At 45.0% G+C, this 26,626-nt stretch overlaps 1 protein-coding gene across 1 annotated transcript in view; it reads left to right on the top strand.

Moving 5' to 3' along the window:
• LOC112267279 (roundabout homolog 2-like) overlaps window positions 1–26,626 on the top strand; it is a 410,580-nt gene that overhangs the window by 262,111 nt on the left and 121,843 nt on the right. The window contains exons 3-5 of the mRNA XM_042296566.1: window positions 5,670–5,827; window positions 6,606–6,726; window positions 15,335–15,473. Coding sequence (XP_042152500.1) covers window positions 5,670–5,827; window positions 6,606–6,726; window positions 15,335–15,473 — 418 coding nt within the window. The remainder of the gene's footprint in view (window positions 1–5,669; window positions 5,828–6,605; window positions 6,727–15,334; window positions 15,474–26,626) is intronic.

Below are 26,626 nucleotides of genomic sequence, written 5' to 3'. Positions count from 1 at the left end.
GCGTTGCATATAATCTGACTGAGCATACAAGTATCTAAGTATCTGACTGAGCGGTGGTAGGCAGAAGCAGGCGCGTAAACATTCATTCAAACAGCACTTTCGTGCGTTTTGCCAGCAGCTCTTTGTTGTGCGTCAAGCATTGCGCTGTTTATGACTTCAAGCCTATCAACTCTCGAGATGAGGCTGGTGTAACCGAAGTGAAATGGCTAGCTAGTTAGCGCGCGCTAATAGCGTTTCAAACGTCACTCACTCTGAGCCTTCTAGTAGTTGTTCCCCTTGCTCTGCATGGGTAACGCTGCTTCTATGGTGGCTGTTGTCGTTGTGTTGCTGGTTCGAGCCCAGGGAGGAGCAAAGAGAGGGACAGAAGCTATACTGTTACACGGGCAATACTAAAGTGCCTATAAGAACATCTTATAGTCAAAGGTTAATGAAATACAAATGGTATAGAGGGAAATAGTCATATAATTTCTATAATAACTACAACCTAAATCTTCTTACCTGGGAATATTGAAGACTCATGTTAAAAGGAACCACCAGCCTTCATATGTTCTCATGTTCTGAGCAAGGAACTGAAACGTTAGCTTTCTTACATAGCACATATTGCACTTTTACTTTCTTCTCCAACACTTTGTTTTTGCATTATTTAAACTAAATTGAACGTGTTTCATTATTTACTTAAGGCTAAATTGATTTTATTGATGTATTATATTAAGTTAAAATAAGTGTTCATTCAGTATTGTTGTAATTGTCATTATTACAAATAAATAAATAAAAATCGTCTGATTAATAGGTATCGGCTTTTTTGGTCCTCCAATAATCGGTATCGGTATCAGCGTTGAAAAATCATAATAGGTCGACCTCTAGTTGTATACCATTCCACCGATTCCCCTTCAGACATTACCATGAGCCTGTCCTAACCGATTAAGGTGCCACCAGCCTCATGTGGTGCATGCCAGTCACATGGTAGTGTAGTCATATAAAACAGAAGGTAGGAAGACAAGGGTTTAGACACCAAAAGGCTACCCACTCATCCTTCAGTAACTAATGTTCTGGCTCAAAGGAGCCAATATACCTCTACACCCGTGTCTGTCACTACTCAGCACTCTGTAGTGATGCTACAATAGGTTGTAGTGTTGCTGGATGTTTGCTGAATATTCTGTATGGGTGAGAGTGAGAACACAGAGGTACTAAAGTGTTGGGCCAGTAACCAAAAGGTTGCTGGTTCGAATCATTCAGCCGACTGGTGATTAATCTCTCATTGTGCACTTGAGCAAGGCACTTAAACCTAATTGCTCCTAATTGTAAGTCGTGTTTGCCTAAAATGTAGACACCTCTAATGGCTTCTGGCATAGGCCTCTGACTGCCAGTGTAAGATACTAGTATAAGACTTTGACTGTTACAAAGTAGTGTAACAGTGTCCTCTGTGTTTTTCTATTCCCTGCTCCTTCTCTGTTCCACCAGTTCAAGGCCTCTCTCTTCCCTGCTCCATCTCTGTTCCACAGTTCAAGGCCTCTCTCTTCCCTGCTCCATCTCTGTTCCACAGTACAAGGCCTCTCTCTTCCCTGCTCCATCTCTGTTCCAGGCCTCTCTTCCCTGCTCCAGTTCCACACAAGGCCTCTCTCTTCCCTGCTCCATCTCTGTTCCACAGTTCAAGGCCTCTCTCTTCCCTGCTCCATCTCTGTTCCACAGTTCAAGGCCTCTCTCTTCCCTGCTCCATCTCTGTTCCACCAGTTCAAGGCCTCTCTCTTCCCTGCTCCATCTCTGTTCCACAGTTCAAGGCCTCTCTCTTCCCTGCTCCATCTCTGTTCCACCAGTTACAAGGCCTCTCTCTTCCCTGCTCCATCTCTGTTCCACAGTTCAAGGCCTCTCTCTTCCCTGCTCCATCTCTGTTCCACAGTTCAAGGCCTCTCTCTTCCCTGCTCCATCTCTGTTCCACAGTACAAGGCCTCTCTCTTCCCTGCTCCATCTCTGTTCCACTCCATCTCTGTTCCACCAGTTCAAGGCCTCTCTCTTCCCTGCTCCATCTCTGTTCCACAGTTCAAGGCCTCTCTCTTCCCTCTTCCTGTTCCATCTCTGTTCCCACCAGTACAAGGCCTCTCTCTTCCCTGCTCCATCTCTGTTCCACAGTACAAGGCCTCTCTCTTCCCTGCTCCATCTCTGTTCCATCTTCTGTTCCACAGTTCAAGGCCTCTCTCTTCCCTGCTCCATCTCTGTTCCACAATACAAGGCCTCTCTCTTCCCTGCTCCATCTCTGTTCCACCAGTACAAGGCCTCTCTCTTCCCTGCTCCATCTCTGTTCCACAATACAAGGCCTCTCTCTTCCCTGCTCCATCTCTGTTCCACAGTACAAGGCCTCTCTCTTCCCTGCTCCATCTCTGTTCCACAATACAAGGCCTCTCTCTTCCCTGCTCCATCTCTGTTCCACAATACAAGGCCTCTCTCTTCCCTGCTCCATTGCTGTCCAGCAGTTCAACTTGATTCTTTCCCCTTTAAGTTTAAACTTTGACACAGTGGCAGGTGTAGGGCTGCCAGTTTACTGTGCTTTACCCCCTGTCTGCTGCTACCCTCCACCCCAAACCCTCTCCTGGGGAAGTTGGAGAAATAAATAAATATGTCTGCCCAGGGCGGATTCATATTTTTCTGATATGTGTTTGTATAGCCTGCAGCCTGTCTGACAGATGTAGCCTTTGCAGGCAGAAGGGTATGCATATATAAATATGCTATACTAATCCCCAGTAAGCACACTGGCAGGAGTTTGGGCCTGCTATGTCCATGGGACATGAGGTGTTTTTGCAGGGGGAGAGCTGGGGTTTTCACGAGGGATAGAAATGCAATCTGACGTCTGCTCTCTGATATGGGCCTCCCAGAGTTAGAGCAAGAGTTGAGGACCTGTACATACACCGATCCTCTCAATTATACATACCAGACACACACACATACAGCGAACACACACTTTCACAAACTGCACACACATACAAGAAATGTGCTGCTAATCAGCAGTGGAGTGAAGCAGATGGTCAGTGGTGATCATCATGTCGGCAGAAATCCTAGAAGATGCGCTAGATGTTTTTATTATTTGGTACAGGTTGTATCCAATCAGGATTGAAGATCCGGATTTGAAATGTGTAGGTTATTTTTGAATGTGGCTGTGTTTTCCCTGCTTGTCTCTTGTACATGCATCTGTTCATAGCATTGTGTTGGTATGACAGAACTCAGAACCAACACACAGACCGTAATCCTCTCACCCGAATACACTTGATCTGTGTTGGCTTGTAGCTGTTGGGAGCTCAGTGTTTGGCCATGCCACAAACAGTGTGTCTGTTTGCAGGGGTGTGTGTTTGTTTGTATAGGGGAGGGGCTTGGTAGCTTCTGCAATACTGTAGAAAATGTTTACAAGCACACACATAATACAACATACTGTCAAGTTGGTATGAAGAGATTCGGGAGACAGATGCAGGAATGCGTAATATGCGTTTTTATTTCACCCAAATTACGGTGTGCTGTGTTAAGGGCACAGGGACGAAGACCAAACAAACATGTAACAAAAACACAGGGTTGATACCCAAACAAAAGAGCGAGGATTACCTCTAATAAATAACACTAGCATACAATGATTATCACACGGGACGAGACCCGTAATCATCTGCGAAACCCCAAAACACACAGCACGGGTACTCACACACACCAACGGACATAGTAACAATAATCGACCAGGCCATGGAAACCAAAGGGCACATAAATACAAATACTAATCAGTGGGAATAAGGGACAGGTGTGCTTGATGAAAGTTCCGGAGGGATCCGTGACACTCACGGAAGATCAGTAGATCTGTTTTCCATTTCTTTAAAGGTAATTGATTTGGACAGAAACTCCCTTGGCCGCCACCTTCAAAGAAAAGGTACACAAACACAAGTACCAGAACAACAGGCATTGGCCACAGTGGCTAGTCCATCCCGGTGGTAAGATTTCAGACAGCAGGACTCTGTTTGTGATGGAAACAGAGGAACCAGGCAGGCTGAGGCTCCAGTCTCCACCTTGTCTATCTGTCCAGGGGGTCTATCTTTCTGGGACTAGCTAATTACAGCAGCTCTTTAGTGCTGCATCCTAGCTCGGCCAACAATCAACAATGGGAGGGACCTGGGGAGGGAACCCACCCGGAGGGAACCCACCCAGAGGGAACCCACCCTAGCCACTGCTCTATATCTCTCTGTCAATCCCTCTCTCTGTCTCGATCTGTTTCCTTGCTCCCTCTCCCACGCTCCCTCCATCGAGTGAGAAGCAGCTCTCTTTGTGTACTCTCTCCTCCCAGTTTGAGAGGGTTTCATTTGAATTTGTGTCACACAAAAGTCCCCCTATGTCCCTCTATGTATCACCCCCCCATCCCTTGCTAAATAAATAAATCAACACACAGTGGTGTGGTGGGCCTTGTAAAGCACAGCAGAGGAGGGGGAGGGAGGGGAAGGGTAGGGGCAGAAAAGAGAGCAGCCCACTAGGACCTATTATCCCAGTCTAATCCACCCCCTTCTCCCTGTGTGTGTACAGGCAGCACCACGGGGGGATTTCAACAAGAACCTGTGGTGCTGCCCTTAATTTAGCGCTCCTCAAACATCCCCTTCTTCTCCTTCTTTCATCCTTTACATGTGTCCCCAGATACACGGCTGCAGTCACTGTCCGCCATGACGCAAATACTCATTTGGAATTCAGTAGATTTGGTTTGGGTTAAGCGGGAAAACATCAGCTTGAGCGCACCCAGCATGTTCTAGAATGATCCCCAATTTGTGATTATAACAAGTAGCCTGAGCGTTTAAGGTCATTTGTTTCTCTGAGAAGCAGCTCTTTATGTCTGTTCAGCGGTTTTTGTAAGGCAATTTGTTAACATAGAAGACACTGATGCAGGTGTAGTCTCCAGTAACTAATGGGAATTGAGGTGTATTGTAAAGTGTTAACATGTGCAGCTATTGCCTGGTTGATAATGAGCTGTTCTGTGTGTATGACAGAACACTAGACAAGCTGAGAGGGGATCTGTGTGGCGAAAGGACTACCTGAAGGGGAGGATAAGATAGCGGAAACATTGTTTGCCAGACCACCCACAGGCTGTGTGTGTGTGTGTGTGTGTGTGTGTGTGTGTGTGTGTGTGTGTGTGTGTGTGTGTGTGTGTGTGTGTGTGTGTGTGTGTGTGTGTGTATGTGATTGTGTGTGTGCCCATGGTACTGAACAGTGCTGTGCCTTTGTGAACTTTGTGATGTGAGTGATACCATGCTTCAGGGCATGTGTGTGTGTGTGTGTGTGTGTGTGTGTGCGTGTGTGTGTGTGTGTGTGTGTTTGAACTGCTGCCTCCCCCGGGACCTCCATTAACTCCAATTAGCCGCTACTTGTGCTAGACCAGTCAGATGAAACCTCACATTTCAGTCTAACACACAGCAGCAGCATCTCACCGTGCACTCACCACACACACACATACACATACACACACACACACACACACACACACACACACACACACACACACACACACACACACACACACACACACGCACACACACACTAGACATTGCAACTTATTGTGTACACCTAGCTAAGTATTAGATCAGATAAAGTGTTTCGTCATTGCAGAGTCTTCTCCTCAGGCTCACCCTCCATCTCTCTCTCCTTTGTCTCTTTCTCCTCAGTGCTGCGTGATGACTTCCGACAGAACCCTACAGACGTGGTGGTGGCAGCCGGGGAGCCGGCCATCCTGGAGTGTATCCCGCCTAGAGGTCACCCTGAACCAACCATCTACTGGAAGAAGGACAAAGTACGCATCGAAGACAAGGAGGACAGGATTACAGTAAGTACTACTACTAACTAACCACATGCTTCTAACTAACCACATGCTACTAACTAACCGCATGCTTCTAACTAACCACATGCTACTAACTAACCACATGCTTATAACTAACCACATGCTACTAACTAACCACATGCTACTAACTAACCACATGCTTCTAACTAACCACATGCTACTAACTAACCGCATGTTTCTAACTAACCACATGCTACTAACTAACCACATGCTACTAACTAACCACATGCTACTAACTAACTACATGTTACTAACTAACCACATGCTACTAACTAAACATGCTACTAACATGGCATAATACTAACTAACCACATGCTACTAACTAACCACATGCACTAACTAACCACACTAACTAACCACATGCTACTAACTAACCACATGCTACTAACTAACCACATGCTACTAACTAACCACATGCTACTAACTAACCACATGCTACTAACTAACCACATGCTACTAACTAACTAACACATGCTACTAACTAACCACATGCTACTAACTAACTAACCACATGCTACTAACTAACAACATGCTACTAACTAACCACATGCTACTAACTAACCACATGCTACTAACTAACCACATGCTACTAACTAACCACATGCTTCTAACTAACCACATGCTACTAACTAACCACATGCTACTAACTAACCACATGCTTCTAACTAACCACATGCTACTAACTAACCACATGCTACTAACCAAGCCCTGGTCATAGCCCTGTGTGAGGTATGTAGATCAACTTGTTTCCCTGTGTCCTCAGATCCGAGGAGGGAAGCTGATGATCTCCAACACCAGGAAGAGTGATGCTGGCATGTTCATCTGTGTTGGCACAAACATGGTGGGAGAGAGAGACAGTGAGACGGCCCAGCTGACTGTGTTTGGTAAGCATGAATGCCTGACAGTGCTCCCAAATGTGTTTGAAATTTTTTCGCAAGGCCTCCTGAGTGGCGCAGAGGTCTAAGGCACTGCATCACAGTGTTGTGGCATCACTAAGCCTTTGGTTCAATCACAACCGGCCGTGACCAGGAGTCACATAGGGCGGTGCACAATTGGCCCAGTGTCGTCCAAGTTTGGTGGAGGGTTTGTCCGGGGGGAGGGGGCTTTACTTTGTTCATCGTGCTCTAGCGAGTGGTTGATAAGAAGCGTGGCTTGGCGGATAATGTTTCGCAGCCCGTCGGGGAGTTGCAGCAATGAGACGCAATTGGATACCACGAAAATGGGGAGAATAAGGTGGTAAAAAAACATATTTTGCATACATTTTCTCCTGACCCACCAATTAAACTAAACCCTTTTTGACGCTATCTAAGAATTCTTTATGTACAGTAACCACTAAAGCAGTCATCATTATACTGAGCTGAGTCACTCTATTTATTTATTTTATTTGTATTTAACCTTTATTTAACTAGGCAAGTCAGTTAAGATCAAATTCTTATTTACAGTGAGGCCTACCAAAAGGCAAAAGGCCCCCTGACGGGAGCTGGGATTATTTATTGTATTTGACTAAATATAAATATAGGTCAAAACACACATCACGACAAGAGAGACAACACAACACTACATAAAGAGAGACCTAAGACAACAACATAGCAAGGCAGCAACACATGACAACACAGCATGGTAGCAACACAACATAGCAACAACATTGTATCAGGACAACATGGTAGCAGCACAAAACATGGTACAAACATTATTGAGCACAGACAACAGCACAAAGAGCAAGAAGGTAGAGACAACATCACACAAATCAGCTACAACTGTCAGTAAGAGAGTCTTTGAATGAAGAGATACAGTAGTCCAGTTTGAGTGTTTGTTGCAGCTCGTTCCAGTCGCTAGCTGCAGCAAACTGAAAAGAGGAGCGACCCAGGGATGTGTGTGCTTTGGGGACCTTAAACAGAATGTGACCTGCAGAACAGGTGTTGTATGTGGAGGATGAGGGCAGCAGTAGATATCACAGATAGTGGGGAGTGTGATGGGTATACAGAGATGACCAGCTTACAGAGGAGTATAGAGTGCAGTGATGTGTCCTATAAGGAGCATTGGTGGCAAATCTGATGGCCGAATGGTAAAGAACATCTAGCCACTCGAGAGCACCCTTACCTGCCGATCTATAAATTACGTCTCCGTAATCTAGCATGGTGAGGATGGTGAGGATGGTCAGAGTTAGTTTGGCAGCTGGGGTGAATGAGGAGTGATTACGATAAGAGGAAACCAAGTCTAGATGTAACTTTAGCCTGCAGCTTTGATACGTGCTGAGAGAAGGACAGTGTACCATCAGATCGCAGGGTGGAATTCAGGCATCAGGAGTAGGTATCTCACCCACTGGGGAGAAGCCTTTATTTCTGGAGGAAGGTTTCTTGTATAAAGGTCTTTGAACAGCAGGTGGGGATTTCGAAGGTTTCTTCAAAGACTCCTGCCACTTGTTGGGCCCAAAGACCTCGACTCATTTTACTTCACACCTCAGTGCTCAGTGAATTTGTATCTGGTCCGTCTTTGCAAGCCTGGCAGCTCAGTTCCAGGTTGGATGGGGTCCTCAAATCAAATCAAAGTATATTTGTCACGTGCTCCGAATACAACAGGTGTAGACCTCACAGTGAAAGGCTTACTTACAGGCTCTAACCAACAGTGCAAAAAAAGGTATTAGGTGAACAATAGGTAAGTAAAGAAATAAAACAACAGTAAAAAGACAGTAGGGAGGCTATAACTGTTAGGAGTGTGTATTGGACGAGATGTCAGGTGCAGGAGAGCAGAGTGTAGCGAACAGGCGTTCTTTTTATTCCGGTCAAAACACGGAACATAGACAAAAAGTAATGCTTGTAACAATATCCACAATATCAAAATACATGTAACACAATCAATCCTACACAAAGACATGATGGGGAACAGAGGATTGAATACATATGAATTGATTGGGGAATGAAAACCTGGTGTGCAGGGAACAAGACATAACAAATGATTACATGAAAAATGGGACGGCTGGAAAGCGGGTGACGTCGACCCCCGAACGCCGCCCAAACAAGGAGAGGAGCCGACTTCGGCGGAAGTCGTGACAGTAACAGTAGGGAGGCTATATACAGTAGAGAGGCTATATACAGTAGAGAGGCTATATACAGTAGAGAGGCTATATACAGTAGAGAGGCTATATACAGTAGAGAGGCTATACACAGTAGAGAGGCTATATACAGTAGAGAGGCTATATACAGTAGAGAGGCTATATACAGTAGGGAGGCTATGTACAGTAGAGAGGCTATATACAGTAGAGAGGCTATATACAGTAGGGAGGCTATATACAGTAGAGAGGCTATATACAGTAGAGAGGCTATATACAGTAGAGAGGCTATATACAGTAGAGAGGCTATACACAGTAGAGAGGCTATATACAGTAGAGAGGCTATACACAGTAGAGAGGCTATATACAGTAGAGAGGCTATATACAGTAGGGAGGCTATATACAGTAGAGAGGCTATATACAGTAGAGAGGCTATATACAGTAGAGAGGCTATATACAGTAGAGAGGCTATACACAGTAGAGAGGCTATATACAGTAGGGAGGCTATACACAGTAGAGAGGCTATATACAGTAGGGAGGCTATACACAGTAGAGAGGCTATATACAGTAGAGAGGCTATACACAGTAGAGAGGCTATATACAGTAGAGAGGCTATACACAGTAGAGAGGCTATATACAGTAGGAGGCTATATACACAGTAGAGAGGCTATATACAGTAGAGAGGCTATATACAGTAGAGAGGCTATACACAGTAGAGAGGCTATATACAGTAGAGAGGCTATATACAGTAGAGAGGCTATATACAGTAGAGAGGCTATATACAGTAGAGAGGCTATATACAGTAGAGAGGCTATATACAGTAGAGAGGCTATACACAGTAGAGAGGCTATATACAGTAGAGAGGCTATATACAGTAGAGAGGCTATATACAGTAGAGAGGCTATACACAGTAGAGAGGCTATACACAGTAGAGAGGCTATACACAGTAGAGAGGCTATACACAGTAGAGAGGCTATATACAGTAGAGAGGCTATATACAGTAGAGAGGCTATATACAGTAGAGAGGCTATATACAGTAGAGAGGCTATACACAGTAGAGAGGCTATATACAGTAGAGAGGCTATATACAGTAGAGAGGCTATATACAGTAGGGAGGCTATGTACAGTAGAGAGGCTATATACAGTAGAGAGGCTATATACAGTAGGGAGGCTATATACAGTAGAGAGGCTATATACAGTAGAGAGGCTATATACAGTAGAGAGGCTATATACAGTAGAGAGGCTATACACAGTAGAGAGGCTATATACAGTAGAGAGGCTATATACAGTAGAGAGGCTATATACAGTAGAGAGGCTATATACAGTAGAGAGGCTATACACAGTAGAGAGGCTATATACAGTAGAGAGGCTATACACAGTAGAGAGGCTATATACAGTAGAGAGGCTATATACAGTAGAGAGGCTATATACAGTAGAGAGGCTATACACAGTAGAGAGGCTATATACAGTAGGGAGGCTATACACAGTAGAGAGGCTATATACAGTAGGGAGGCTATACACAGTAGAGAGGCTATATACAGTAGAGAGGCTATACACAGTAGAGAGGCTATATACAGTAGAGAGGCTATACACAGTAGAGAGGCTATATACAGTAGGGAGGCTATACACAGTAGAGAGGCTATATACAGTAGAGAGGCTATATACAGTAGAGAGGCTATACACAGTAGAGAGGCTATATACAGTAGAGAGGCTATATACAGTAGAGAGGCTATATACAGTAGAGGCTATATACAGTAGAGAGGCTATATACAGTAGAGAGGCTATATACAGTAGAGAGGCTATATACAGTAGAGAGGCTATATACAGTAGTGAGGTTATATACAATAGAGAGGCTACACACAGTAGAGAGGCTACACACAGTAGAGAGGATATATACAGTAGAGAGGCTATAATAGTAGAGAGGCTATATACAGTAGAGAGGCTATATACAGTAGAGAGGCTATATACAGTAGAGAGGCTATATACAGTAGAGAGGCTATATACAGTAGAGAGGCTATACACAGTAGAGAGGCTATACACAGTAGAGAGGCTATATACAGTAGAGAGGCTATACACAGTAGAGAGGCTATACACAGTAGAGAGGCTATATACAGTAGAGAGGCTATATACAGTTGAGAGGCTATATACAGTAGGGAAGCTATATACAGTAGAGAGGCTATACACAGTAGAGAGGCTATATACAGTAGAGAGGCTATACACAGTAGAGAGGCTATATACAGTAGAGAGGCTATATACAGTAGAGAGGCTATATACAGTAGAGAGGCTATACACAGTAGAGAGGCTATATACAGTAGAGAGGCTATATACAGTAGAGAGGCTATATACAGTAGAGAGGCTATATACAGTAGGGAGGCTATATACAGTAGAGAGGCTATATACAGTAGAGAGGCTATATACAGTTGAGAGGCTATATACAGTAGAGAGGCTATATACAGTAGGGAGGCTATATACAGTAGAGAGGCTATATACAGTAGAGAGGCTATATACAGTAGAGAGGCTATACACAGTAGAGAGGCTATATACAGTAGAGAGGCTATATACAGTAGGGAGGCTATATACAGTAGAGAGGCTATATACAGTAGAGAGGCTATATACAGTAGAGAGGCTATATACAGTAGAGAGGCTATATACAGTAGGGAGAGTAGAGAGGCTATATACAGTAGAGAGGCTATACACAGTAGAGAGGCTATATACAGTAGAGAGGCTATATACAGTAGAGAGGCTATATACAGTAGGGAGGCTATATACAGTAGAGAGGCTATATACAGTAGAGAGGCTATATACAGTAGAGAGGCTATATACAGTAGAGAGGCTATATACAGTAGAGAGGCTATATACAGTAGGGAGGCTATATAAAGTTGAGAGGCTATATACAGTAGGGAGGCTATATACAGTAGGGAGGCTATATACAGTAGAGAGGCTATATACAGTAGAGAGGCTATATACAGTAGGGAGGCTATATACAGTAGAGAGGCTATATACAGTAGAGAGGCTATATACAGTAGGGAGGCTATATACAGTAGAGAGGCTATATATAGTAGAGAGGCTATATACAGTAGAGAGGCTATATATAGTAGAGAGGCTATATACAGTAGAGAGGCTATATACAGTAGAGAGGCTATATACAGTAGAGAGGCTATATACAGTAGAGAGGCTATATACAGTAGGGAGGCTATATACAGTAGAGAGGCTATATACAGTAGGGAGGCTATATACAGTAGAGAGGCTATATACAGTAGAGAGGCTATATACAGTAGAGAGGCTATATACAGTAGAGAGGCTATGTACAGTAGAGAGGCTATATACAGTAGAGAGGCTATATACAGTAGGGAGGCTATATACAGTAGAGAGGCTATATACAGTAGAGAGGCTATATACAGTAGAGAGGCTATATACAGTAGAGAGGCTATATACAGTAGAGAGGCTATATACAGTAGAGAGGCTATATACAGTAGAGAGGCTATATACAGTAGAGAGGCTATATACAGTAGAGAGGCTATATACAGTAGAGAGGCTATGTACAGTAGAGAGGCTATATACAGTAGAGAGGCTATATACAGTAGGGAGGCTATATACAGTAGAGAGGCTATATACAGTAGAGAGGCTATATACAGTAGGGAGGCTATATACAGTAGAGAGGCTATATACAGTAGAGAGGCTATATACAGTAGAGAGGCTATATACAGTAGAGAGGCTATTTACAGTAGGGAGGCTATATACAGTAGAGAGGCTATATACAGTAGAGAGGCTATATACAGTAGAGAGGCTATACACAGTAGAGAGGCTATACACAGTAGAGAGGCTATATACAGTAGGGAGGCTATATACAGTAGAGAGGCTATATACAGTAGGGAGGCTATATACAGTAGAGAGGCTATATACAGTAGAGAGGCTATATACAGTAGAGAGGCTATATACAGTAGGGAGGCTATATACAGTAGGGAGGCTATATACAGTAGAGAGGCTATATACAGTAGAGAGGCTATATACAGTAGAGAGGCTATATACAGTAGAGAGGCTATATACAGTAGAGAGGCTATATACAGTAGGGAGGCTATATACAGTAGAGAGGCTATATACAGTAGGGAGGCTATATACAGTAGAGAGGTTATATACAGTAGAGAGGCTATATACAGTAGGGAGGCTATATACAGTAGAGAGGTTATATACAGTAGGGAGGCTATATACAGTAGAGAGGCTATATACAGTAGAGAGGCTATATACAGTAGGGAGGCTATATACAGTAGAGAGGCTATATACAGTAGGGAGGCTATATACAGTAGAGAGGCTATATACAGTAGAGAGGCTATATACAGTAGAGAGGCTATATACAGTAGGGAGGCTATATACAGTAGAGAGGCTATATACAGTAGGGAGGTTATATACAGTAGAGAGGTTATATACAGTAGAGAGGCTATATACAGTAGGGAGGCTATATACAGTAGAGAGGTTATATACAGTAGGGAGGCTATATACAGTAGAGATGCTATTTACAGTAGAGAGGCTATATATAGTAGAGAGGCTATATACAATAGGGAGGCTATATACAGTAGAGAGGCTATATACAGTAGAGAGGTTATATACAGTAGAGAGGCTATATACAGTAGAGAGGCTATATACAGTAGGGAGGCTATATACAGTAGAGAGGCTATATACAGTAGAGAGGCTATATACAGTAGTGAGGCTACATACAGTAGAGAGGCTATATGCAGTAGAGATGCTATTTACAGTAGAGAGGCTATATACAGTAGAGAGGCTATATACAGTAGGGAGGCTATATACAGTAGGGAGGCTATACACAGTAGAGAGGCTATACACAGTAGAGAGGCTATATACAGTAGAGAGGCTATATACAGTAGGGAGGCTATATACAGTAGAGAGGCTATATACAGTAGAGAGGCTATATACAGTAGTGAGGCTACATACAGTAGAGAGGCTATATACAGTAGAGAGGCTATATACAGTAGGGAGGCTATATACAGTAGAGAGGCTATATACAGTATGGAGGCTATATACAGTAGAGAGGCTATATACAGTAGAGAGGCTATATACAGTAGGGAGGCTATATACAGTAGAGATGCTATTTTCAGTAGAGAGGCTATATACAGTAGAGAGGCTATATACAGTAGGGAGGCTATATACATTAGAGAGGCTATATACAGTAGAGAGGCTATATACAGTAGAGAGGCTATATACAGTAGTGAGGCTACATGCAGTAGAGAGGCTATATACAGTAGAGAGGCTATATACAGTAGGGAGGCTATATACAGTAGAGAGGCTATATACAGTAGAGAGGCTATATACAGTAGCGAGGCTATATACAGTAGAGAGGCTATATACAGTAGAGAGGCTATATACAGTAGAGAGGCTATATACAGACACCGGTTAGTCGGGCTGATTGAGGTAGTATATACATGTAGATATGGTTAAAGTGACTATGCATATATGATGAACAGAGAGTAGCAGTAACGTAAAAGAGGGGTTGGCGGGTGGTGGGTGGTGGGACACAATGCAGATAGCCATGTTAGCTGATGTGCGGAGGCACTGGTTGGTCGGGCCAATTGAGGTAGTATGTACATGCATGTATGTTAAAGTGATTATGCATATGTGATAATCAGAGAGTAGCAGCAGAAGCTCAGGTCTCTGCTGTTTGTTTGCTAGAGCACCCTCCGTATGGCTTGGAAAAAGGAAACCTTAGTCTTGCCTTGGCGCCTATCCCTTCATATCCGCTTCCAGACACGAGTTTAGACTTTGTTTAATCCACAAATTTGGCCAAAAGTTACAATCCAGATTTGAGTTGTGAGTGACTTTGGTTGCTTGGCAGCAGCCTACCTGCACGCGGTGGAGAAAGGGTACGGCAAAGCTTGTGCTCTCTATGACTATTGCTGTGTCTGACCTGCCCTGTCTATCTATCTATCTATCTATCTATCTATCTATCTATCTATCTATCTATCTATCTATCTATCTATCTATCTATCTATCTATCTATCTATCTATCTATCTATCTATCTATCTATCTATCTATCTATCTATCTATCTATCTATCTATCTATCTATCTATCTATCTATCTATCTATCTATCTATCTATCTATCTATCTATCTATCTATCTATCTATCTATCTATCTATCTATCTATCTATCTATCTGTCTGTCTGTCTGTCTGTCTGTCTGTCTGTCTGTCTGTCTGTCTGTCTGTCTGTCTGTCTGTCTGTCTGTCTGTCTGTCTGTCTGTCTGTCTGTCTGTCTGTCTGTCTGTCTGTCTGTCTGTCTGTCTGTCTGTCTGTCTGTCTGTCTGTCTGTCTGTCTGTCTGTCTGTCTGTCTGTCTGTCTGTCTGTCTGTCTGTCTGTCTGTCTGTCTGTCTGTCTGTCTGTCTTTCTTTCTCTCTGTCTCTCTCCCTCATTTCCTCTCTCTGTCCTCCAGAGCGTCCCACCTTCCTGCGTCGGCCCATCAACCAAGTGGTCCTGGAGGAGGAGGGGGTAGAGTTCAGGTGCCAGGTGCAGGGAGACCCCCAGCCCAACGTACGCTGGAGGAAGAATGATGTTGATGTGCCCCGTGGGAGGTAAGACCCTTCTTCGATAGTACTCTGTTTCCTCTATTTGATCAACTAATCAACATATCAGTAAACCAACCAATCAATCAATCTATCAAACAACCAACCAATCAACCAATCAATATATCAAACAAACCATCGAAATGTGCATTCGGGAAACACTTTACAGAAAAATATTCAAAGCTGGTTGAGAGGATGACAAGGCTGTTGGAAAAGCATTCCAGATGAAGCTGGCTGAGAGAATGCCAAGAATGTTAGAATAGCATTCCATGTGAAGCTGGTTGAGAGAATGCCAAGAGAGTGGAAAGCTTTCATCAAGGCAAAGGGAGGCTACTTTGAAATCAAATCAAATATATTTTGATTTGTTTAATACTTTTTTGGTAACTACATGATTCCATATGTGTTATTTCATAGTTTTGATGTCTTCTCTATTATTCTACAATGTATAATATAGTACAAATATAGAGAAACCCTTGAATTTGTAGGAGTGTCCAAACTCTTCACTGGTACTGTATATTCTTTGATGTCCTCCCTTGGCCCCACTCTGTCTCCTCAATCATTAGCATTGAGTGATTGATCCTGTATAGCTGAGATGTCATGATGTAGTTTATATAGACTAACTAAGGAGTGATCAATGTAAGAGAGACCACTGTCTCTCTCTCTCTCTCTCTCTCTCTCTCTCTCTCTCTCTCTCTCTCTCACTCTGTGTGCTGATAACTCTACAGGACAGATAGGACTGATGCCAGCTCTCTATCACCTGCCACCCAGCAGGCATTAAACAGGACCATTAGGCTGTTCACAACACTCATTAAGCACACAGGGTAACCCTGCTAGCAGCTAGACAAACACACTGTGCCCCATAGCTCTGTCTGTCAATCAGTGGTCAGCCAACGTGGCCATAACAGAGGCCAGAGTCTGTCTGCCTGCAGGCAGGCAGGCAGGCAGGCAGGCAGGCAGGCAGGCAGGCAGGCAGGCAGGCAGGCAGGCAGGCAGGCAGGCAGGCAGGCAGGACAGACAGACAGACAGACAGACAGACAGACAGACAGACAGACAGACAGACAGACAGACAGACAGACAGACAGACAGACAGACAGACAGACAGACAGACAGACAGACAGACAGACAGACAGACAGACAGACAGATCTATGAGTGTGCCAACTGAGAGTGTGACCCTGGGAGTGTGTGCAGGTGCAGCTGTACAGGTGAGCACTTGGCACAAAATCACACGCACACACACCACACAACAATAAACTCATTCACCCTTTCTGAGAAAGAGAGAGAAACAGAAAGAGCCTGTGGGTTCTGTGTGTGTCATAGTTTATACAGAAAACTGTCCCACTCTGGTTCCTGTTAAACGTCTTCTCTCAAACTAGTGCCAGCAGTGATTTTGTTCTTGTTTGGTGCCCTCTATTGGCCCTGTACTCCCTGTGCCCCACTGTGGCTCACAGTCACTGCACAGAGAGTCAAAAGCAGGGCTGTGTCACGTCAGAAGCAGGGTTGTGTCACTACCAAGCTTCAAAGAGACTGGACTGTCCAACACTAGGGTCACTCACTGCTAAGGTCATCCAGTGATTCATTTAAGCCAGATCCTGCATCTCTCATTCCAGAACATATTTTATCTGAGATCTGGTGCTTCTCTTTACACGAAAAATGATTGTCACTGTTTGCAACGTAAAAAAGTGATCAGTGTTGATTCGTGTTGCCAGCACTGAAATTCTCCTGCCCCGTATAAAATGTTATGTGAAAATGTGCCTGATAATTGATTTGTGTTGATCCGGCCCGGATTTATGGTTTGCTCAACATTGTAACCTAGAAACCAACGTACGGTTGTTTCTGTGGTGAGACAGAGAAGTGTGCTTGAATCTCTCACATAAGGTGATTTTTTTTTAGTTCATGCATTCCAGTACCTCAGAGCTCTCCAGACCACCCCCCTGTCGTGCCGTTCCGTCACCTCACGATTTATAAATGAAGCACTAAGGTCATCACATTAAACACAGGCTAACAGACATTTGTCAAGGCTAGCTGCTAGCTGCTAGCTGCTTTGTTTGTGTCTGATAAGGATAGGGTTCATAAAGTAGGGTTCATAGGGTAGGGTTCATAGGGTAGGGTTCATAAGGTAGGGTTCATAGGGTAGGTTTCATAAGGTAGGGTTTATAGGGTAGGGTTTATAGAGTAGGGTTCATAAGGTAGGGATTATAGGGTAGGGTTCATAATGTAGGGTTTATAAGGTAGGGTTCATAGGGTAGGGTTCATAGGGTAGGGTTCATAGGGTAGGGTTATGAGGTAGGGTTCATAGGGTAGGGTTCATAAGGGTAGGGTTCATAGGGTAGGGTTCATAGGATAGGGTTCATGAGGTAGGGTTCATAATGTAGGGTTTATAAGGTAGGGTTCATAGGGTAGGGTTCATAGGGTAGGGTTTATAAGGTAGGGTTCATAGGGTAGGGTTCATAGGGTAGGGTTCATGAGGTAGGGTTCATAATGTAGGGTTTATAAGGTAGTGTTCATAGGGTAGGGTTCATAGGGTAGGGTTCATAGGGTAGGGTTCATAGGGTAGGGTTCATAGGATAGGGTTCATGAGGTAGGGTTCATAATGTAGGGTTTATAAGGTAGTGTTCATAGGGTAGGGTTCATAGGGTAGGGTTCATAGGGTAGGGTTCATAGGGTAGGGTTCATAGGGTAGGGTTCATAGGGTAGGGTTCATAGGATAGGGTTCATGAGGTAGGGTTCATAATGTAGGGTTTATAAGGTAGTGTTCATAGGGTAGGGTTCATAGGGTAGGGTTCATAGGGTAGGGTTCATAGGGTAGGGTTCATGGGATAGGGTTCATGAGGTAGGGTTCATAATGTAGGGTTTATAAGGTAGGATTCATAGGGTAGGGTTCATAGGGTAGGATTCATGAGCTAAGCCAAATAGACACAACTAACTTACTCATTCATGTCTTTGATGTAGCGTTGCTTCAGGAAAGGACATAGTATTCCTTGTAAAAAAAAAATGTATTAACACACTCATGAGTTTAATAGCATAGGATAAATCCTAGAATAAGAATGTCTCTCTTGCTGTATCTTGCCTTTTGAAGTGCAGTCGTGTTTGGAGGAGAAAGCACGGAACATGGGAAACAAAGGCAACTAAATGATTAGACGATCACTATCTCAGTGTTCATAATTACAGTGTTGTATTTGTTTCCAGTGCTATCTGTACTCACTCTCCTTTGAAGCAGACTGGATGAATGTGTGAAGGGTGTGTTATTTTAATTTGGACATTCTCTGCAGTCTTTGTTGTCTCTGTGAGTGAACAGTCCTTTTATTGTACAAGTCAGTATCTTTCCCCACTGTGCAGCGTATCTGCAGTTACAACATCAAACACACTGCCTGTCTGACAGACAGAAACTCCATAATATGGAATAGAAATACATTTAATTCAGTCTGCCTGCAGATAATGATGCACACATTTTCACACTAACACACATAGCTGCCAGGATATTAAAATACATTGAACACCAGAACCAGTGCCAGCCCTGAAAGACACAACCATGCTTTGTGTATGTGCCTGTGCTTGTGTGAGCCTGTCCTGATCCCCCCCTTCCCTCCATTTTATATATGTCCTGATCCCCCATCCCTCCATTTTATATATGTCCTGATCCCTCTCCTTCCTGATCCCTCCTTTCCATTTTATATATGTCCTGATCCCCCTTCTCTCCATTTTATATATGTCCTGATCCCTCCTTCCCTCCATTTTATATATGTCCTGATCCCTCCTTCCCTCCCCTTCCCCCTCCTTTTTATATATGTCCTGATCCCTCCATCCCTCCATTTTGTATATGTCCTGATCCCCCCATCCCTCCATTTTATTTATGTCCTGATGCCCCCCTCCCACCCTGTCTGCCTCACAGTGATTGGCTTGTCCCTTAGCTAACGTCTGCCATCTACCAACCATGCAGAGCATGTTGCTATTAGCCCTAGACACTGATCTAAGATCAGTTTTGTATTTATCCCCTAATGGTTTAGGTTAGTGTTAGCTGGTCCTAGTATATTGTTGTGGTCCTTTTCATAAACGTCATTTTAAAGTGTGTGCATGACACTGCAACAAATTTTGCCCAAGGGGACAATGACGTCGGTAAAGTAGATCTGTGCATCTTCTACCAGGAGCGCTGCCAGAGCCCATGGTAACCACAGCTAGGCATTTTAGAGTTTGTCAGAGTGGTTCTGAACAGACGCTGAAACTCTATAGGGAGATGTAGGAGATACAGCAGGAAAAACTCTACAGCAAGATCCCCTCACTGACAGATGCCTGGCAGATTGTGTGTGTGTGTGTGTGTGTGTGTGTGTGTGTGTGTGTGTGTGTGTGTGTGTGTGTGTGTGTGTGTGTGTGTGTGTGTGTGTGTGTGTGTGTGTGTGTGTGTGTGTGTGTTTCAAAGGACGATAGCTGGAGCTTCAGATGAGTAAACATATTTTTAATGTTCTTGGTGGCTCTAGTTGTCTCTCAGGGAAACACAGACACTGGTACACAGGCCCTGGTATGAGGTAACTCAGGGAGAGTGTGGTGTTGTTTTCACTATGGTGAATAGAGGCTTAGTGGCACATTTTACAAGATTGCAGTGTGTGTTGCTGTACTAGGGTAGCTTTAACGCTGGTATAAACATAATAATGTGTTATGTGACCAAACACACAGTCTTGAACCAGATCTGTAGAACTTGTGTGTAACGTCCATATGGCTGGAAGAGGGAGGTTTCTTTACATCATTCAATAATGTGGAGAGGAGGGAGCCCATGGAAATCCCTCTGCCACATCTGAGAGCCAGGATGGGAGGAACAGAGAGGAACACAAAGCTCATTTTTTTCAGGCGGGAGAGATTCAGAAGAGTCAACTATAGCGAGCCCCAAATCCCAGAGAACGGACTTGGACAGGGTGTGTTTCATCTCTCATCTCTCTCTGTGTGGCCCAAATCCCTTTCTCCCTCTCTCTCCCTCCTCTCTATCCCTCCCTCTGACCCTTGTGCCCTCCTCTTATCTGAATCCATCCGCCCCAGTAGCCCATCTGTATTCATACCCTTAATGCCCCCGACCCCAGAGCTGCAGCTCCCTAACACGCTACACCCACTTTCATGTCCCATGCTTTCCTTTTTAACACACTTCATCTGTGTGTGTGTGTGTGTGTGTGTGTGTGTGTGTGTGTGTGTGTCTGGTGTGGGTGTGTGCAATTTACTTTATCTTACAGAGAGTGGTGTTTCAGACAGTGTTGTTACAGACAGTGTTGTTAGACAGTGGTGTTACAGACCGTGGTGTTAGACAGTGGTGTTACAGACAGTGGTGTTACAGACCGTGTTGTTAGACAGTGGTGTTACAGACAGTAGTGTTACAGACCGTGTTGTTACATACAGTTGTGTTACAGACAGTGGTGTTACAGACATTGGTGTTACAGACAGTGGTGTTACAGACAGTCATTCTTCACCTCCACATCTTAGCAGAAAAAAAGATGGCAGGCTACGACTTCTGTATCCATTACTTCCATCTGGTATTCATCCGTGCGTGTGCTTGTGTGTGTGTGTGTGTGTGTGTGTGTGTGTGTGTGTGCGTTGTGTGTGTGTGTGTGTGTGTGTGTGTGTGTGTGTGTGTGTGTGTGTGTGTGTGTGTGTGTGTGTGTGTGTGTGTGTGTGTGTGTGTGTGTGTGTGTGTGTGTGTGTGTGTGTGTGTGTGTGTGTGTGTGTGTGTGTGTGTGTGTGTGTGTGCTTATGTTATCTTGTGTTAGAAATAGGCTGAATCTATTATGCTGTGTGTGCCTACAATATGAAGTCAGCCAGTGAAAATGAAAGACATACTGTAGCAGAAAATAGCAGAGACTATACTATGTCTTTAATTAGGGCGAGTGTGTGGATACATCCTTATTCTACCAAGTGTGTAGATAATTGATCCTCATCTCTGGTGGGAAAATCTTCAAATGGCTCCTGTCTCCATCCTCTCATGTGAGGAATAACACTTTGAACATTTGCACACATATACAAGTGGCCTTTGCCACACACACACACACACACACACACACACACACACACACACACACACACACACACACACACACACACACACACACACACACACACACACACACACACACAATCTGCCAGGCATCTGTCAGTGAGGGGATCTTGCTGTAGAGTTTTTCCTGCTGTATCTCCTATATCTCCCTATAGAGTTTCAGCGTCTGTTCAGAACCACTCTGACAAACTCTAAAATGCCTAGCTGTGGTTACCATGGCGCCATGGGCTCTGGCAGCGCTCCTGGTAGAAGATGCACAGATCTACTTTACCGACGTCATTGTCCCCTTGGGCAAAATTTGTTGCAGTGTCATGCACACACTTTAAAATGATGTTTATGAAAAGGACAACAACAATATACTAGGACCAGCTAACACTAACCTAAACCATTTGGGGATAAATACAAAACTGATCTTAGATCAGTGTGTTGAGTAAAAGCACCATGGTCTGTGTGGTTGGTAGACAGCAGACGGCAGCTACGAGACAAGCTGTAAAGGGAGAAGAAGAGTAGGGGAGGTGGGAGAGCACTTCCTTAGAGCCCTACAGAAGGAAGATGACCAGACATAAGGCTGGTTAATTGATTTCGTCCCGCGGTTGACAAGCTCTCAACAGGTTAGTCTGGCTGCTTGGATCAGACTCAGGTAGAGTGACAGGCAGAGTGTATGAAACAGGATCACCCTGCACTGTCTATCAGAGCATAGCAGAGAAGAGAGGATACCTTCTCTGAGCTACAGCCACACAGTCAGAGTCAGACAGGCTCAGAGTGGAGAGAGCTGGCCTCAGTCCCACACCTGAATCCTGGGAGACTGACTAATTTATGTTACTGTACAGCACCTGTACAACACCTCACACACACACACACATACACAGGTGATAAGAAGCTCTCACAGTGAGACAGCAAGGACACTTCAGGTGACACACAGATGAGTGTTTTTGAAAGACCTTTGAGTCCCTACTTTCCTTGAGCCACATTAGTTTGATGTCGAGGTCAGGTGTGCTATAAAACTACTGGTAGCACTTCTCCAGCAGCAGCACAGGCACAGTTTGGGAGTCAAGAGTTCTTCCTCAGTCCAGTACTCATTATAGTCTTATCTCTGTGTATCAAACACCTCAACTCTGTGGGCCCTGCCCTGTGTATCAAACACCTCAACTCTGTGGGCCCTGCCCTGTGTATCAAACACCTCAACTCTGTGGGCCCTGCCCTGTGTATCAAACACCTCAACTCTGTGGGCCCTGCCCTGGGTATGCAGTTAACAAACCAGAAAAATGCTGCCTTGTCTTAGCATGTGTTTACATTCCCGTAACTCGACGTCTCTCTGCATATGAAAGCTAGTAACTTTGTGTATGCGTGTGCATGGTACTGTATGATTTTGTATCAGTGGAGGCTGCTGAGGGGAGGACGGGTCATAATAATGGCTGGAACGGAGCAAATGGAATGGTGTCAAACACCTGGAAACCATGGAAACCATGTGTTTGATGTACTTGACACCACTCCACCAATAACACTCCAGTCATTACCACGAGACCGGCCTCCCCAATTAAGGTACCACCAGCCTCCTGTGTTTTGTGTACTGTACCGTGTGTATTTCCCTGTGTGTGTTTATTTGTGTGTGTGTTCTGTAGTTCAGGGCGATGGAGAGGCCAGGCAGCAGGGTGAACTTGGCTCTGATCTACCCTCCACAGCCTTTCCATATTCCATGTGTAATTACATACCTCCTCTTATAGAGATCAGAGCTCTAAACCGAGCCAGCTACAGGGAAGAGCTACTGTTTCTCCCTCAATGTGTGTGTGTGTGTGTGTGTGTGTGTTTGTTTGTGTGTTGTCAATGTGTGTGTGTGTGTGTGTGTGTGTGTGTGTGTGTGTGTGTGTGTGTGTGTTTGTGTGTGTGTACAGGTAGTGTGTGTGTGTGTGTGTGTGTGTGTGTGTGTGTGTGTGTGTGTGTGTGTGTGTGTGTGTGTGTGTGTGTGTGTGTGTGTGTTTGTGTGTGTGTACAGGTAGAGTGTGTGTGTGTGTGTGTGTGTGTGTGTGTGTGTGTGTGTGTGTGTGTGTGTGTGTGTGTGTGTGTGTGTGTGTGTGTGTGTGAGTTGTGTGTGTGTGTACAGGTAGACTGTGTGTGTGTGTGTGTGTGTGTGTGTGTGTGTGTGTGTGTGTGTGTGTGTGTGTGTGTGTGTGTGTGTGTGTGTGTGTGTGTGAGTGTGTGTGTGTGTGTGTGTGTGTGTGTGTGTGTGTGTGTGTGTGTGTGTGTGTGTGTGTGTGTGTGTGTGTGTGTGTGTGTGTGTGTGTGTGTGTGTGTGTGTGTGTGTGTTTGAGTGTATTTTATCCACCAGCGTTTCCACTGTTCTTGTAATCTTAGCTGATTTGTTCTAGGATGTTGATTACAAATTGATTGTGTCATGTTTCCCTCTAAATACAAACATTTTGATAGTTTGATAGATGGAAAGAACCGAAATAAACACAAGTTGTATGATGTTATTCAGTGTGGTCAATATGTTCCCTGCTTGATGAGTGTGTCCATGCATCGATGGCCATGTGTGGGAACCTGTCAAAACAACATGGCAGTTTTCATTCATATCAATGATCACAATGGGCATCTGTGCCGTTCCTGCACCTCCCTAACCCCCCGCTCCTCCACCTGCCCCCACTCCTCAGTCAAGATAAAATGTTCTCTTTGAAGTCTTGTTTTTCCGTCTCAGCCTGAGGCAGAGTCAGAGAAGGACTGTCTCTAGTCTCCATTAGCTTGTTTGTTTTCCATCAGACAGGCTCATCTCAAATGGCGCTGTGTCATTCCTTTGGAGGCCTCTCTCACTATTCAAACAATAACAGCTTTATTCTCCTCCCCACAACCTGCTCTGCCCTGACTCCCCTGTCTCTCCCCAAAACAAAGCATTTAGTCATGACTCAGTCAAATAATTGTACTTTTGTTAAGGGCCAATGTGATAGATAGAGCTGGCAGTCAGGGAGGAGGAATGCACTTCAATAAAGCTGCCTTTGAAACATTTGCTCAGGAAATGTTGAGAGAAAGAGAGAGAGAACAGATGAGTTCAGCAGCTGCTGGTGGCACGGGGCCATCAGTTCACCTTAGACCTGAGCTGTGGGGCTGTGGGGCTGTGGGGCTGTGGGGCTGTAGGGCTGTGGGGCTGTAGGGCTACAGGGCTGTGGGGCTGTAGGGCTGTAGGGCTGTGGGACTGTAGGGCTGTAGGGCTGTGGGGCTGTAGGGCTGTGGGGCTGTAGGGCTGTGGGGCTGCGGTCTCTCTCTAGGGCACACCACATCACTGTTCTCAGGTAGATACAGTATGGAGATCTTGAGCTTAAAACTAGACCAGGATTCAGATTTTGGTGTGAAAATGTTGGTAAGAACCTGTATGGCTTGGCATTTTGTCTCTTCAGGTCTCTCTCGCTCGCTCTCTCTCTCTCTCTCGCTCTCTCTCTCTCTCTCTCTCTCTCTCTCTCTCTCTCTGTCTGTCTGTCTGTCTGTCTGTCTGTCTGTCTGTCTGTCTGTCTGTCTGTCTGTCTGTCTGTCTGTCTGTCCATCTGTCTGTGTTGCCCCTCAATATTTCAGTGTCTGAGTGACATACTGGGTACAGACTGTTGTCTGGCTGTCAGACAGCCTTCACACATCACCAAACCCCTCCCCACACCACCCCACCAACTCAACACAACACTCACATTGCCATGCTAACCGCACTTCCAGAAGCCAGGGCAACTAATCAAACCATCATCCTTCTCTTGTCAACTGCCATACAACCCCCACAACTCCCAACCCCTCTCTCTCTCTCTGTATCTCTCTCTCTTTGTCTCTCTTTCTCAAACACGCACCACCTCTCAGTTCAGCCTGTCAGATACCTCAAACCACGGGTTTGGGATCAGAGGACAGCCTGACTAAATACATGTAGACAGTGTTTTTTAAAACATTTTTAAAAATGTGATGACATCCCCAGCTCCAGCTCCAGTCATGTAAATCCCCCATCCCCAGCTCCAGTCATGTAAATCCCCCCATCTTCAGTCATGTAAATCCCCCATCCCCAGCTCCAGTCATGTAAATCCCCCCACCCCAGCTCCAGTCATGTAAACCCCCATCCCCAGCTCCAGTCATGTAAATCCCCCCACCCCAAGCCCCCATCCCAGTTCCAGTCATGTAAATACCCCCATCCCCAGCTCCAGTCATGTAAACCCCCATCCCCAGCTCCAGTCATGTAAAAAAAAAACATCCCCAGCTCCAGTCATGTAAATCCCCCATCCCAGTTCCAGTCATGTAAATACCCCCATCCCCAGCTCCAGTCATGTAAGGGTAGCCTAGTGGTTAGAGCGTTGGACGAGTAACCGGAAGGTTGCGAGTTCAAACCCCGAGCTGACAAGGTACAAATCTGTCGTTCTGCCCCTGAACAGGCAGTTATCCCACTGTTCCTAGGCCATCATTGAAAATAAGAATTTGTTCTTAACTGGTAAAAAGGTAAAATAAAATAAAATTATCCCCCAAAGCTCCAGTCATGTAAATCCCCCCAGCTCCAGTCATGTAAATCCCCCCAGCTCCAGTCATGTAAATCCCCCAGTTCCACTCATGTAAATTCCCCCAATCCCAGCTCCAGTCATGTAAATCCTCCCCATTCCCAGCCCCAGTCATGTAACCCCCCCCCCATCCCAGTTCCAGTCATGTAAATCCCCCCCCCAGCTCCAGTCATGTAAATCCCCCCAGCTCCCCCCATCTCCAGTCATGTAAATCCCCCATCCCCAGCTCCAGTCATGTAAATCCCCCAGTTCCAGTCATGTAAATCCCCCAGCCCAGCTCCAGTAATGTAAATCCCCCATTCCCAGCTCCAGTCATGTCAATTTCCCCCAGCTCCAGTCATGTAAATCCCGCCCCCCCCAGGTCCAGTCATGTAAACCCCCCAGCTCCAGTCATGTAAATCCCCCCCCCCAGTTCCAGTCTTGTAAATCCCCCCCCCCACCCACAGCTCCAGTCATGTAAATCCCCCACCCCTCCCATCCCCACCCCTCCCATCCCCACCTCCAGTCTTGTAAATCCCCCCCCCACCCACAGCTCCAGTCATGTAAATCCCCACCCCTCCCATCCCCACCTCCAGTCTTGTAAATCCCCCACCCACCCCCAGCTCCAGTCATGTAAATCCCCCACCCA

This window comes from Oncorhynchus tshawytscha, linkage group LG14 (assembly GCF_018296145.1).
Source record: "Oncorhynchus tshawytscha isolate Ot180627B linkage group LG14, Otsh_v2.0, whole genome shotgun sequence".
Lineage (NCBI taxonomy): Eukaryota > Metazoa > Chordata > Actinopteri > Salmoniformes > Salmonidae > Oncorhynchus > Oncorhynchus tshawytscha.
The sequence above is the reverse complement of the archived record's forward strand: the minus strand, read 5'-3'. Positions and strand labels throughout refer to the sequence as shown.